At 39.3% G+C, this 14,194-nt stretch overlaps 2 protein-coding genes across 2 annotated transcripts in view; one reads left to right on the forward strand and one right to left on the reverse strand.

The window, feature by feature from the left end:
- The window catches only part of CCDC39 (coiled-coil domain containing 39), an 18,905-nt gene extending 11,014 nt beyond the window's left edge, over positions 1 to 7,891 (forward strand). Inside the window, exons 13-20 of the mRNA XM_005419014.2 lie at positions 166 to 374; positions 1,586 to 1,709; positions 2,442 to 2,601; positions 2,903 to 3,009; positions 4,295 to 4,435; positions 4,567 to 4,746; positions 4,962 to 5,044; positions 5,669 to 7,891. Of these exons, the coding sequence (XP_005419071.1) occupies positions 166 to 374; positions 1,586 to 1,709; positions 2,442 to 2,601; positions 2,903 to 3,009; positions 4,295 to 4,435; positions 4,567 to 4,746; positions 4,962 to 5,044; positions 5,669 to 5,828 (1,164 nt within the window). The 3' untranslated portion in view covers positions 5,829 to 7,891. The remainder of the gene's footprint in view (positions 1 to 165; positions 375 to 1,585; positions 1,710 to 2,441; positions 2,602 to 2,902; positions 3,010 to 4,294; positions 4,436 to 4,566; positions 4,747 to 4,961; positions 5,045 to 5,668) is intronic.
- TTC14 (tetratricopeptide repeat domain 14) overlaps positions 6,268 to 14,194 on the reverse strand; it is a 76,004-nt gene continuing 68,077 nt past the window's right edge. The window contains exons 7-15 of the mRNA XM_031055433.1: positions 14,105 to 14,189; positions 13,886 to 14,015; positions 13,136 to 13,288; positions 12,391 to 12,462; positions 11,231 to 11,350; positions 11,029 to 11,151; positions 10,203 to 10,320; positions 8,151 to 8,260; positions 6,268 to 7,704 (exon numbers count right to left, since the gene is read on the reverse strand). Coding sequence (XP_030911293.1) covers positions 6,753 to 7,704; positions 8,151 to 8,260; positions 10,203 to 10,320; positions 11,029 to 11,151; positions 11,231 to 11,350; positions 12,391 to 12,462; positions 13,136 to 13,288; positions 13,886 to 14,015; positions 14,105 to 14,189 — 1,863 coding nt within the window. The 3' untranslated portion in view covers positions 6,268 to 6,752. The remainder of the gene's footprint in view (positions 7,705 to 8,150; positions 8,261 to 10,202; positions 10,321 to 11,028; positions 11,152 to 11,230; positions 11,351 to 12,390; positions 12,463 to 13,135; positions 13,289 to 13,885; positions 14,016 to 14,104; positions 14,190 to 14,194) is intronic.

A 14,194-nucleotide genomic window follows, 5' to 3' on the forward strand; every position in this document is an offset into this window, starting at 1 on the left:
TCCCTAAACATGGAACTTTTTTGAGTTTTACAGTTGTGTATATATTAAAGGTAAAGGTAAAATAATGAATATTAAAGGTAAAATAATGAATAAATATTACTAAATTAGAAATAATCTTAATTAAAACAATGATTTCTTATTTTGATACCATTTGGCACTGATTAGGAGATGATGGTGGAAGATAATCTCTTAAAACTAGAACTGAAGCGCCTTCGAAATACTCTGTGTAATAAAGCAGAGAAAGTTCTAACACTGGAAAAACAACAATTGGAGTTAAAGAAAGTCATAGCAGAAAGAACTGAGGAAATCAGGATCCATAAGGCAATGCTGGATTCCCAGATAAGGCTGCTGGATCAGGAACGGCATCACCTGAGGTAACTGCTCTTACAAAAATTCAACTTGTAACTTTGACCAAGTGCATTTTTTATGGGGACTTACTAAAAAGAGAAGCATTTTACCCAGCTTCACCATTAGAGAAATTGAAGATTAAATAAATCTTGCTCAAAGTTATCTACCAAGACAGCTGAGGCCAGCAAGAGACCCCATGTGTGACCCCCCCCAGGCTGCAGCTTTGATCCCTTGGTGAACAGGAGATCAGTGGCCTTGCTGTGTGTGAGTGAGGAGCCTCAGCAGAAGTGAGAGGAAGCCCCAGTCACAGACATCTTTTTACAGTGAACTGTGTGTGTGACTCTGCCTTTTTCAAAATAATCTGGACATGTGAAACCATGTGTCTGGAGGTATGCCAAAGTATATGAAATAGAAAAGTTGCTTTTAAATAGGGTTTACTCCCAGCTGCTTGACAAAACTGCAATTTCTTTGATTCAAACAGTAAGACTGGTTTGCTTTGTGGTGTATTTCATTTGGTTGGGCTTTTTCTTCTTTTTAACTAATGAGCTTCCCATTATGTGTCCCATATGTATCCTATATAACATCTTATTAATTACATCTGTACCCTCTTATAAAGCAATGACATAGAAATAACATTTCCTTCCTGTAATAATCAGTCCAAAGTATCTGGGATGGTTTTAGCCCTGAAATCCCAGTGTCTAGATTCAGCCAAAAATGAACACTCAGCAGCTGAGCTGCCCTGCTGCCCACACCCCTCACAATGGGAATGAGTGTGATTTAGTGTGACTGAGAGCACAGACTGTGGCCCTCTTCCTTTGGTGTCACCCAGCTGTTGGATACTCCCACAGAGTCTGATCTGGGGCTGTTCCTGGCTGTTCTCACACTCATCCTGCAGTGGGAATGTTAAGGTCCCATCAACAGGGGCAGCTCTGGGAGTGCATTGCCAAACCTGTAAATCTAGGGATGGACTGTGGCACAGCCTCCCAGGATACAGTGATCTGGGATGTGAAAACAGATTTGACTGTTTAGAACTTCAAAAGTAACATAGGCAACCAGAACAAGGGATGTTTGTGGCTGGGAGAGCACAGAAAACCACCAAGACCTGTAGCAGCACAATTCCTGGTACAGGCTGCTGGAATAACATCAGGAATTCAAACTGCTGCAGCAAGAATTGCCCACAAAACACTACCAGACAAACATTTTCTCAACCCATTTACTTTCTCCCCAAACAAATCAGTGCTGAATTTCAAGATCGCCTATGGAAAATTGATAAACTGAAACGCAAATACGAAATTTTTACTCTTTCCATGATGCCACCTGAAGGAGAGGAGATGAAAAGCCAGGCCTATTATGTAATTAAGGTATTTTATCAACATCATTCATTATAATTCAATTATTTAAGCTGTAGATTTCCCCGGGCTCTTAGACAACCTCTTTGCCTACTGCCTACTTTGAGTCTAATTGTTTTGTTATCTGACACCATTGGTTATTTAAATGATACAGTAATTTAACAAGAATTTATGTGGAGCTTTAATTCTGAGCACTTTGAAAACTTCAGTGCTCATTAATTTACAAATACAGAATTAGTGGTCAAGTTACAATCCACTATGAACTGGAAAGACCTTTATTGGAATCTCACAGGACCTTAAGTTCTTCTACCTGTCAGGGTTATTTCCAGGTATTCATTTTACCATATGGGGTTTATACCTTGAAGAATGTCTCCTTTCCTCTTTCACTTACCAATCACCTATGTATACTTCAGCTTTTCCCTGGAAAAAAGAGAAAATCTGTCTTTATCCAAAATGCAATACCCTGGTTCTTGAACAAGAATCTGTTTATTTTGATCTCCACAAAATATAGATGCTGCTGGCAGGACTAAGTGAGCTCAGGCAGAGAGACAGGTATCCATAAGGAAACACCTCAAAGAACTTCAATACTGTAGATAACTCCTCCTTCCAGTTACCTAGGCACCCAAATCTCAGTTCAAGTGGTTTTAACCCTGAAATATTGCTGTATAATAAATATTTTCTGTATAATTATCTTAATATTTTCAGTATGTCTGCGGTCACCTAAAATAGTGGGTTTGCTTTCAGGCTGCACAGGAAAAGGAAGCACTTCAGCAAGAAGGGGATGATTTGGATGCAAAGATCTGCAAAGCTGAAAAAGAAATCACAGCTATGGAAAACAGTTTGTGTGTACTTAAAAACTGGAACAGACACTACAAAAACTCTTTAAAGGCAGTCCCTGAGACAAGTATGTGAAATACAAATTAGATAGAAAAGAGAACTTAATTCTAAATAATACTTATTATTTAACTTTTGTGCCCTCTGCTGGCTCTGGAACCAGTAGCTCTAAAATCATTCTCCCTCATGAAGTCAGTTACTTTTTCACAGTGAGTTGGAATTAGTAGGAGAGTACTTAAAAACCCCTCAAACCTTGAGGCACTGAAATACTGCCAACACCAATATAGTAGTATTCTGAGATGCAGTTATTTTCAATTGAAAATTGAGTTGTATGCACAGCAATAATGCTGCTTTATTGTTTGGGATCACAGGTGAGGATATTGAGGAAAAATTGAAACTAGAAAAGGACAAAAAGGATGCTGATGAAAAATACAAATACAAAAAAAGAAAGATCAAGGAACTTCAAGAAAATATCCAGGTAAAATACAAGTAAAGTTCAGTCAGACAAGACTGCAACATGTAGCTAAATCCATGCAAGTCATCCTAGAGAAAGAATAGGAAATTGTAGAACAATTTTTTTCTGCTCTTTTATTAAGATACGATTTTTAAAAGGTTCTGCATCCCCTTTCAAAAAGTGATTATTTGAATTTTCTTGAATCACACCAAAACTTCAGGGGTTTAGTCACATTCAGCTAGAAGTTTCAGAATCCCACCCTGACAGCACTGATGGCTGCTGTTCTGGCAGCCACTAAAGCAGCCACATGTGCAGCACACAGCACCATGGTATCATCTTGCCCAGCACCACAGATAGAAATCCACACAGCTTGGGACTCTGGCATCTACACCCCAGGATTTTTCTGGAACAGATTCAGTTTTATTAGCACTGAGAGTGCCTCAGTTAAACGGGATTAAATTAGCTGACTTGCTACTTAGCAGGCTGAGCACTGAATGCAGGCAAACAAGAGTTTGTGGTCTCAGGCTCCATAGCAAGGAATCACTCATGGTTCCCCTGGTTATCAAAAGCCACTTGGACCTTAGGAAAGAGCAACACTTAATTCTGGTGTGCGACATTTCAGTTATAATTTTATTAGGCAGAAAAAGCAAAGGCACATTGTCCTATTCCACATGATTGTTCTAAGCCCTGAGTCACTGCCTACAGTCAATAATCATTCCTGTGGCTTATTCTACCACCACAGGACACAGCTCTTACTTCAGAGATGTTATTTCTTAAGGTAAAGAAAAGGGACACAGATCTTCATCAGGGAGTGGAGTCCTGGTATATAATGAGGTGTTACAGCAAACCTAATCCTGCCTTTTAACTTTTTAAAGTTCTATTTATTTATTAATTAAAAAACCCAGTTGCCCTTACGGAACTGATTTTATTAATTCCAGTCGAAGGTATCCCTCTTCTCCTACAGGAAACAATATTGGGATTTTTTTCAGGATAGCTTGCACTGGTAAATTGGTAGGGTGCCAAGTAAATAGTTTTTGGCCACTATGAGATATATCTGAAAAGACATACCTGTAACTTCATTACCAGTGCCTTTAAAAGAGATGTAAATTACCTGGGAGTTTCTTTGCCCAGGTCTGTATCCACCAAGCAGTTGGACTGGCAGAAAGTTTTGAGTTAACATTAGCACTAATTGCTTGAGCTACATTTAGAAACAAGTAGTAATGACAACAGACCCTTCCACAAATACAAAAAGTGAAAGGATACCAAACCTGCTTTATAAACTAATATTACTGTTCAAATGAATTTGCAGAGCATGCAACAACACTTTGATGTAATACAGACACAGCAGGCCCTCCTCAAACAGCAAAAGAAGGAAAAACAAGCTCTTATTTTCCAGCTGAAGAAAGACATTGAAGAACAGAAGCCAAAACTAAACAGGGTTCTAAAACAGGTTTGTGTGTTTATTGATGAGAACTTTTATCAACAGAAGTGTGGGTTAAACTCTGTGATTTTAACTTAGCGGGTTTCTGAAAAAGTGTTGTATTTTCATAAGAATAATGCTTTAAAAATATTTGTGTTAAGTGTTCCAAACTATCCAGAGAAATTGAGTCTCAGAGGGAAGGTGGACCAGAAACACTGGAAGAGAGAGACATTCATCTTCGGGAGCTGAAAGCCTTCAACAAAACTGTCAACCAAGTGATAGCTGATGTTCTAGAAGCAAATCCTGATTTAACTGCAGCCTTCCAAATGTACTTTGACAAGGTGAGCTTTCCACTTAACTGCCACCAAAATCTTGAGTGAGAGCTCCAGCCTAGGACTGAGTGTCTTTCAAGGACAACTCACAATATGGGAAAGCAGGGAAGTGTTCACCTGCTTCCAACATCTCTGCAAATGCCAAGCACAATAAATGCTTCTGATATCCCAATCCTGTTATACAACCAACAGGTCAACTTGTTTTTTCTTTCCAAATTTTCTAGTACAATTTAGAGCTTCCTGTGGCTCTTTCTCCCAGTGGTAGTCAGACTTCTCAGTCCCCACAGAGCTCACTACCTTCTACCAGGTAAGTTCTAACACTCTCGGGTTGCTTTCAGGTTTTTCTAAGATCAAGTTTAAACCAGCAAAACTAGTCCATAACTGAAAGAATTCTTTACTCTTGAAAGTCATCTCAATTTTCTTTTTACTGAAGACTCGGTAAAAACTTTCTCCTTACTCTGTCCTTTAAGTTTACTACATTCTTCTAGCATATGAGGAAGTTTACTTCAGCATCCATCACAGTTTAGTAAACCCAATAATTACAGAATAATTACATTTACTTCTGTTTACTGTGCTCTAACTAAAAAAAAAGTGGTTTGATGTTATAAAAGGACATATTTGAGCCACATTTTACACTTGGTAGTGTGAACATTCCTTCCTAATTAACTAGAGAAGATATTGATGCTTTTACTGGTACCTTTTTCCCCTGTTCAATGTATGCTCAACTAGAACCTGTGTCATGCTGACCCAGTTATGATCCAACATTCCCAGGTGTTACTGAAGCCATTTAGTGGTGGTGGCTACAGGGATCTTCTAGGGGGTTTCTGGAATGAACATGGCTACTGGGTGGCTTCATTGTGAGCCACCCTTGGCAGCACTGCTTTAGATGCAGGGGTTTCTGTATCCTAATTAGTAAATGTTTGTCTTTCAGAGCTCCTAGTAGAAGAACTTCAGCCTCTAGTGAGGTTTCACCAGCCAAAGTGGTGGAGCTGACCTTGCCCATCCCCACTGCTGAGGAAGCAGCAGCTCTTGGCTCACAGCCAGCCAGCAGGGGCAGCACCTCTGGGATTTCTGAACGCAGGAAAAGTTAAGTCATTTTTTACAGGCCACTATATTTGAGATTTCTTACTTTCTGCAACAAACTAATATCCATGGAGTTACCTGGAAGACTTGCAGCTGAAGGACAATTGTCATTGTGTGGTTCTGCCACTCACCTTTGCAGATCTCCCTGTAAACCATGTAACCTTTTCTTCAGCAACACAACTGCTGCCTCCAAGCACTTGTAAGCAAATCCCCCCCACAGCTCAAACCAAGGGTTCATGCTTGAGCTTATCTAGACAATAAATGGTGTTGCAAAACTTGTTCTTCTGCTTCAAGTTGGGGGTTTGGGTTTTTTACATTACTCTCAGAGAACATGCAATACACTTGCCTTCACAGACGCAGCAGGGTTCCATGGAGTAGGCAGCAAATGAAAAGGTGCACTAGGATGAAACATCCCAGCAACATTCACAAAAACCCAGACACAAAAAATTAAGAAAAATTAAGAAAATTTAATGATCAAGTGGGCTATATACATTGATGGCACATGACTTCATTCTGTCATCCCTTTTCTATAGCTGGAAGTTAAGTTTGATAGAAGAATATCAACAGTCAATAGTACCCCAGGGACAAGGAAAACCAAGCCCAGCTGTTGTTAAAGTGCTTATTTGATGTGAGCATAGCTAACTATACCCAGGGGTATCAAGGGATTTCAGCCCATCAGACAGAATATTGTACAGGAACACCTCAAATTAAGAGCACAGGAAACTTGTATTTTAAATAACTGATGTTTTATGTAAGATATTCTTCCATCTCTTTCCACCATATGATCCATATGATCTTTTAGAATTCTTTGACATTCTGAAATGCAGAAAAAATTCTGCCTTTCTCTCACACTTTGTGTGTGTTTCCTTACAAGATACTAAGTTAAAAGTTGACACAACTACACTCATCCAAGTAGTGTATTCTCAGGTACTTCACTGTTTCTTCTGCTTACTTCCTTTTTCCCTCTCAAACTCAGCTATCTGATTAAAAATGTTAACTAAGTTCTGGGGCAGGTTTCTTTTAACACCACTTTCTGCTTCTTCTGTACCATTTAATGACACTTCATCTGGTTCCTTTGTTTTATCAGTCTCTTCATAACTTATTTTTCTATTCTTAGACTCACTTTCATTTTTATGCTGCCTGTCACTATCATAACCTTTGTCACCTTCATGTGAGCAGCTGCTAGAATATGACCTGTACTTCCCCCCTGACCTGCCATAATAGTCAGACCCTGGGGACATGTAACACCTGTCTTGACCTGAGCCATGTCTCTTAAACTGCTCCCTTCTCCACTCTCCATCCCTTTCAAATCTCCTGTGATAATGCATCCTGGGTTTATAATCTGATTTATGATACGAACCTGAAGGACCCCTCCAACTGGAGAAAAATCTCTCTGGTTTACTGTATTTTTCAGTTTTGCTATGACTTGGCTGACTTCTGGAGCTACTGTAAGAATCTCTTGAATCTTCAGACCTACCTCCAAAAGTGTCTTCATCATCACCTGAAGTCCTCGAAAAAGAACAGTGTCTGTCTTTCTCTTTTCCCTCCATTTTTGGGCACGCTACGCTGTCCTGCCTTTCCAGCAGCTTTTCCACTTCAAAACTTTGGTTAAGAAAGGAAGCAGAGGTATCAGCTGGAGGGGAATACCACTCCTCTTTCCTATTCTGATCTTTGTAATGGGAAGAAGCTCTAGATGAGCTTTTTTTGGAGCTGCGAGCAGACTCAGATCTATGCCGACGCTTTTTCCTACATTTCTTGTGAACAGAGGAAGAGGAGGAGGAAGAAGCTGATACATCTGATGATGAATCGCTTGATGATGAGGAGGAGGATGAAGAAGAAGAAGAGGAGGAGGAGGAAGTTGATACTTTCCTTTTCTTCTTCAACCTAAAAAAAATAATTAACCTGTGAGATAACCTTCAATGTCAGACAAAAACTACACATAGAAAGCAAATCTTCATACCCCAGCTTGGACTGTAAGGTGGGAACAGAAACTGAGCCTGACTGACATGACAATTTTAAATGTCATTTCTTCATCAACAAATTAAATCCACTGAACATTTTTGTTATAAAAGACCTCTTTCCCAATTTCACGTGTCGTTGCGCTTTGCAAATATGTCACATTGCAAAATATTCCTTAAACAACTTCTCCTCCACACACATCTCCATTAAAGGTTCTATGCACTAAAGGACACTATCCACAAAAACATTCTGAGGGAAAGCATCTTACCCAGGGAGAAGTTCTCCCCAGCTTGCTGTTTGTTGAGATGGATTGCTCACAGTCTCATCTGCACTTATTGCCACATAACCAGTACACTGAATGGAACAGTTACCTCTTTTCTTCTTTTAAGAGCTTACGCAATTTTTCTGCACTTGTTTCTATTTTCTTTGCTTTCTGTCTCTCTTCTTTGGCAGCTTGTTTCTCCCTCATTTCCAAAGATTTCTTTTTTGAACCCAAGCATCATAAAAAAGATTACATTAGTAGTGTTAACACGGGTATTAACCCCCATTCAACCCCATCCAAATGTATTCACCAGGAATGTTTTACCAGGATTCCCAGACCAAAAATGAATATTGTTCAGGAATTTGGTATTGGCCATTGTGACAGGTTTATATTTAAGGACCATATCGCAGTTTTTATTCCATTAAAAATATATTTGACCAGTCATTGCAGTGGTACCCATGATCCAGCACACCAGGAAGCACAGAGCCCAAAAGTTATAGATAGAATATGCAAAAAATCCCCAATATTTTTTACCAACATGTAGAAAAATATGGACAAAATCCCCCAACAACCAAAAGAGAGAAAAGAGTTTGAGGAAAAGTGTCATCATTATTGTAGTTTACAAGAGGAACACGGCAGAACCCAGTTGGAGATGAATTCAAGTTGGCCATATTTGAATACAAACCGTTTGGTAACAATTTCACAGAGCAGTTTGATGCATAGTTTACGTAAGAAATCAAGTTCCAAGGGTTGGGTGGTGATGAGCAGCACCAGACGCAGGCACAGCAACAACAGTTCCGTTCAGAGGGAAATGCATTGGAGAAAAACACATAATCAGAATTACAGGAAAACACACTGCAGTTATTTCAGCCATTCTACACAGCAGGGACAGTATCAGACTTCTGTACTAAAGTTACAGGTAAATGCAGGAGAGCTTTTACGTAGATAAATAATTCTTAAACTACTGAAGTCCATAAGAGACCAGCCTTCTGCCACTTACAGCCCTACAGAGTCACTCTGTTCAGACTGAGCAGGAAGTCTGATTTATAGTTTTCAAAGCTCAGCAACTGTCTTAACAGCTATAATAAAGGAAACCCTTCACTGCACCCAAGGCCATGCATAGCAACAAACAACAGCTGTCATATTCTTTATCTGCTGTGTCAATGGCCACAGGAGAATGTCTAAGGAGTAACATTTATCTTCTACTTGCTGAGAATATTCTTCATCATTTAACTGACACCTCTTTCTAAAGCAGCCAAATGCAGGTACTGCTCAAATTACACCTCTTTATCTCTGGTGTAGTTCAGTTTTATCAGATTGTCCTATCTCCTCTTCCCCCTTATTTCCACATATCCTGTCAGCATTATGGCTCCACCAACTGAAGAACTGCTGACTAAGGCCATCTACCCCAGCCTGTGTACATCCTCACATGCAGAAGCACAGAACAACTACAAGCCTGTTCCTCAGTGCTTTATTTTACTCTTTGACCCACTCTGGAAGACAACACAAGCAAAGGAGGTAAATAAAAGGGAAGAGATGACAACTCAGATTAGCACAGAGACCCAGCAGGCTCACCTGGGAAACATGCTGCGTGCAAGGGAAGAGAGAAAAAACCCACCAGACAACAGAGGAGAAAGCTGAGATATTCAAACTGTCTGCCCGCCCACCCTCCACCTCCTGCTGTTTTCCTTTAAATTACCTTTTATTTCCCTCTCAAGTGAGCTCCCTGTCCCTCAGCTTTGCCTGGTGTTACTCTCTCTAATTACCCCATGGACCAAGGGTCTGGCCAGACTATAGTAACAATGTTTATTTGGCTTGTGGAGTGTTTTACCCTTTGAACATTTGTATTCAGAGAATGTTTTAAATTAACCTCATTAATCACGCTGTGTGATGGGATATTCTTATCCCTGCTTTACTCTTACCCTGTCTCCACTGTCTGGCATTTCTTTACTATCCCAAAACAGTGGGGTCACCAAGAGGTACCTTTCTTCTGGTAGGTACAGCCATAATGCTCACTAGAAAACATTTACTGTGGAGTAGGGAAGCAGAGAATAAGACAAACCATCAATTTAATCCCTCCCTGCTCAAAGGATTTAATATGACTTTTGATGTTCATTTATTGTCACTGAGAGCACCATATGAAAAGAAAGTAAAGAATCACCTGCATGTGCTTACGGAGTTTTGTTAAGGCCTCTTCTGCTTCCTGAAAAGTCTCATCCAAGCTCAAGGCTTTTTTATAATAACTTTCAGCATTTAGCAGTTTCTCTTCCTCTTCTAACCTAAAATTCAAGTGATAATTCATATACAGTTAGAACAAAGATTTTGGCAGCTATTTCTTATTTTAGGGCTTTCTTATTTGCAAGTAATTCTTATTATCACTCTGATACTACCACTGCATCCCTCTGAGACCCCCTCTATCATCTCAGCTCACCTCACTAACAACACAAAACAGTATTTCTGACCTTATCATCTCCTAATTCTGACCTGTAACACTATTCTTTGACATATCAATTCCAGTTTCAGAAATACTGTCTCTCTCTTTTCTTATAACAGGGCTTAAAAGAAATCTATTCCCTGAATATTCAAAACTAAAATTTTGCATTCGAGCGGGTCACCAATATTTCAGCAGAGTAACAGAATGTAATTTTGTTACAAAACTTTTTTAAAAAAATAACTAAACAATCCTCAACCTTTTGGAATATATTCAAACAATTCACAGGACACATCCTACCAGTGAAAGGCTATCGAGGATTAAAAAGGATATCGAGGATTAAACCTCAAATATTTTGCCAGGATTTTAACTGGGACAGAGGACAAAGTGTAAACCAATTACACAAGGATGGGTATCTCCAAGGACTTTTATTTTTCTTTAAATACATAGCCAGGAAGGAAAGATGCCATTTTCTGTCCTCACTAGAATGGTATTAAAAAAAATATTATGAGAAAACTTGTTAACAACCAACAAAACTCATAACCCCAAAACTTACTGCCCGCCTCTTTCCACAAGGGTCTGACACAGATATTTCCTTGCATTTCTATGGGTAGGACAATTTTCTAAAGCAACTTCAAAATCCCCTATGGCTTTGTTCAGACTTCCTTTGGTTGCATACCTAGAACAACAAAGTTGCATATGAAACAGTGACGCTTCTCTTTCACAAAAGGGGAAAAAAGTGAAACAAGCAGACTTACAGAGCTCCACGCGCTACCAAAGCTTCAACATTTTGGGGATCAATTTCCAAAGCCTTGTTGTACTCATTCATGGCTTCCACGTGGCGCCCAACCTTAAAATAATCCACCCCAGCCTTTACACTGGAGAAAAAATAGTTAGAAAATAGTGTGTACAATTAGTCTATGCAGATTGTTCTGTTACTCACAAATTATGATTCCAAACAAGAGACAGGTTAAAACCTGACCTTGTTATTGCATACTTTACACTGGCATTTCAGTTAGGTGATACTGACCTAATTCCACAAAAATGTATTGTCTTTAATCCAATATCTTAAGGCATTTGAGAGCATTTCTGCAGATAGGGCTACTATATTACATTGTTTTTCATTCATGGAATTATTGTTTAAGCAATTTTCTGCACAAAACTATGTGTGACCTACCACCATTAACCTTGAACAGGCTTAATTATATCCAAAGCTAAAAATCCCCATTAGAGCAATGGCACAAGGTGGCATGGGCAGATGGTACATGCTCAAACCAGCTCACCTCACACAAATATCCTCAGGCTTTACATTTCATATTCCCTGAACATTTCTTGCACATTTTCCAAGAGATTAACTTATTAGAAGAGAATTTTTATAAGTTGATTTTTAAAACAATTCATTACAGACTTTTCTTAAAATTAAAATTAAAATTTAATTTAACATTATATGCAACCTTTTCTGCAATTAACATTGCAAATGCACTGGACAGTGTAAAAGCAAAAGTAATTATCCAGGGCTGCTGCTCCATTTAACTTTCCAAAGACAGCAAGTGCACTTGTTACATCTACAGTCTGAGGCTTAAATGATTTGACAAGTATGAGGTCATTCAACACTCAATTATAAAACAGAAAATTGTGTGCTTGGTGTTATCACAAATCTTGCTTTCAACTCTAGAATGCGTCAGGATATTAAAAGTATTCTAAGAAGAACTCCCTTAAACCTGACACACATTTTGGAACTGAATCTCAGGACTTTATCTGTCACACTCCCACTTGGCAGATAGGTTTGTTTTCAGTAAGATCCTGGTTACATTGCTACACATGCAGTGGAAAAACTGTTTCAATGTGTGTTTTCTTTGCAGAAATATAATGTGCAACCCAATCTAACAAACAAGCTTTGACAAGAAGTATCACATACCATTTCAAGGCCCAAGATGCAGACTGCTTTTTCCTCAATGCAGGGGCAAAATCTTCTTCACTGAAATTTTTACTTCAAGGAACAAACAAATAAAAACATCAAGTTGGCTGTCTGAGTCTACAAAGTTAAGCTTACAGTATGCAGTGGAGTTGAAATAAGCTAAAATGTTATTTGTCCATGCCTTGCTGCTCTCCCTCGGTCAGGTTTGTTCTTTCATATTTCTGAAACCAGTTTTTCCCAAACCATTCTAGAAGTGCTGAACTGAACCAGTACAACTGCAGTACATTTAACAAAAACAAAGTCCATGCCTGCTTTGAGCCTAATATACATAAGGGTCACAGCATCAATCATTGCATATATTTGACTCTTATTGTACAAAAGGGGTCGAATCTATCAGTAAAATCAACATTGTGAATAACATCTGTCAGAAGACATGAAAACCTAAACATCCCGCATTTCAATCCACAGATGCTGATAGCAGCTACACAATAAATTCTGTAAGTATCTGATATCAAACACTGTGTGTGGTAAGGTGTCTTGCTTATTCAGAGCAATAGGATTTCAAATGCAAATGTCTTACTCTAGAGGAGTTTGCTTTTAAATATTTAAGGACGTGTATTGCAGTCATGCAAGTCAAAATGTAAAAGGTTTAAGTGGTCTAGGACTCCCACTCACAAGTCTATTTCAATGGATTAGAATAATCTCCACAGAGCTACAGGAGAGGAACAATGTAAAAATCACTTACATTTGAAGACTTCTCAGCAAAGACGGTGGATTTGACTCACTTAGTCCCAGTTTTTCTGCTAAATATTCAACTAATGATGGATTAGCAAATCCTGGGGAACGATGCAAAACCTCTTCAAATGTCTCTCCTGTGTTGGCAACTTCCAGGCTTCTCCTTCAAAACAGCACCAATGTACATAAATGAGACCTCAGGCTCTGTGCCCTATTTCATCACACTTATGTTTAGAATAAAAATGCCCATATGGTACCTGTATTACTGCTCACAAACTGCTCTCTTCTAGAGGCACGTGTTTTCCTGCTATTTACTGACCCTTATGTCCTTTACCCCAAGTGAGCTTTTGAAACCTATTTGGGCACCCACCCCCTATTGCCAGGACATACAAAAACATGACAAATATTACAGACAGCTGTGTCCCCATCTTCTAAGAGGAATTTTAAAATGCTAAGAATTAACATTCCAGCTTCCCAAGACTTTGGGGTTTTTGTATTCATTTGTTAACACAGTCCAAAAGCAACAGATATCTCACCCTGCCTTTTAGTTTCCTTATATTTTTGCAAAGCATCTAAAAAGCCAACCACACCTACATACCCAGACACAAGTATGCTAAAGAGAGGAACAACAAGGAGGATGTGATCAGCCCATTAAATCAGAAAGCCCACTGAGGAGTTTAAGGGACAGCCAGCCTGCCAGAGATGCTCTTCAGACACCCTGACTGCATCCAGCAAGTGCAGCCAAACAGCACATCCTTACTTATAATGCAGTGGGAAGTCATCAGAGGTGATCACACCCAGCTTTGTACTGGAAAGCTTGGGTGGAAGAGCTGAGCTGTAAAGCGACACTGCCAGCTTCTCGTGGTAGCGGTCAACGTCCTTGAGCGCAGCTGCAGAAATAATACAGGGAGGGATAAATTCACAGAAATGGCTTAAACCCCAGACAAACCCATTCCTGACAACTTCTGCAGCTACTCACCACGGATAAGGTCTCCAGTTTGATAATATGACAGAGGATCTCCATGGTTGCTTTGAGGAGGCACATCCCTCACAGGACACAGGGCCTGCA

This window comes from Geospiza fortis, unplaced genomic scaffold, assembly GCF_000277835.1.
Source record: "Geospiza fortis unplaced genomic scaffold, GeoFor_1.0 scaffold172, whole genome shotgun sequence".
In the NCBI taxonomy this organism is placed as follows: domain Eukaryota; kingdom Metazoa; phylum Chordata; class Aves; order Passeriformes; family Thraupidae; genus Geospiza; species Geospiza fortis.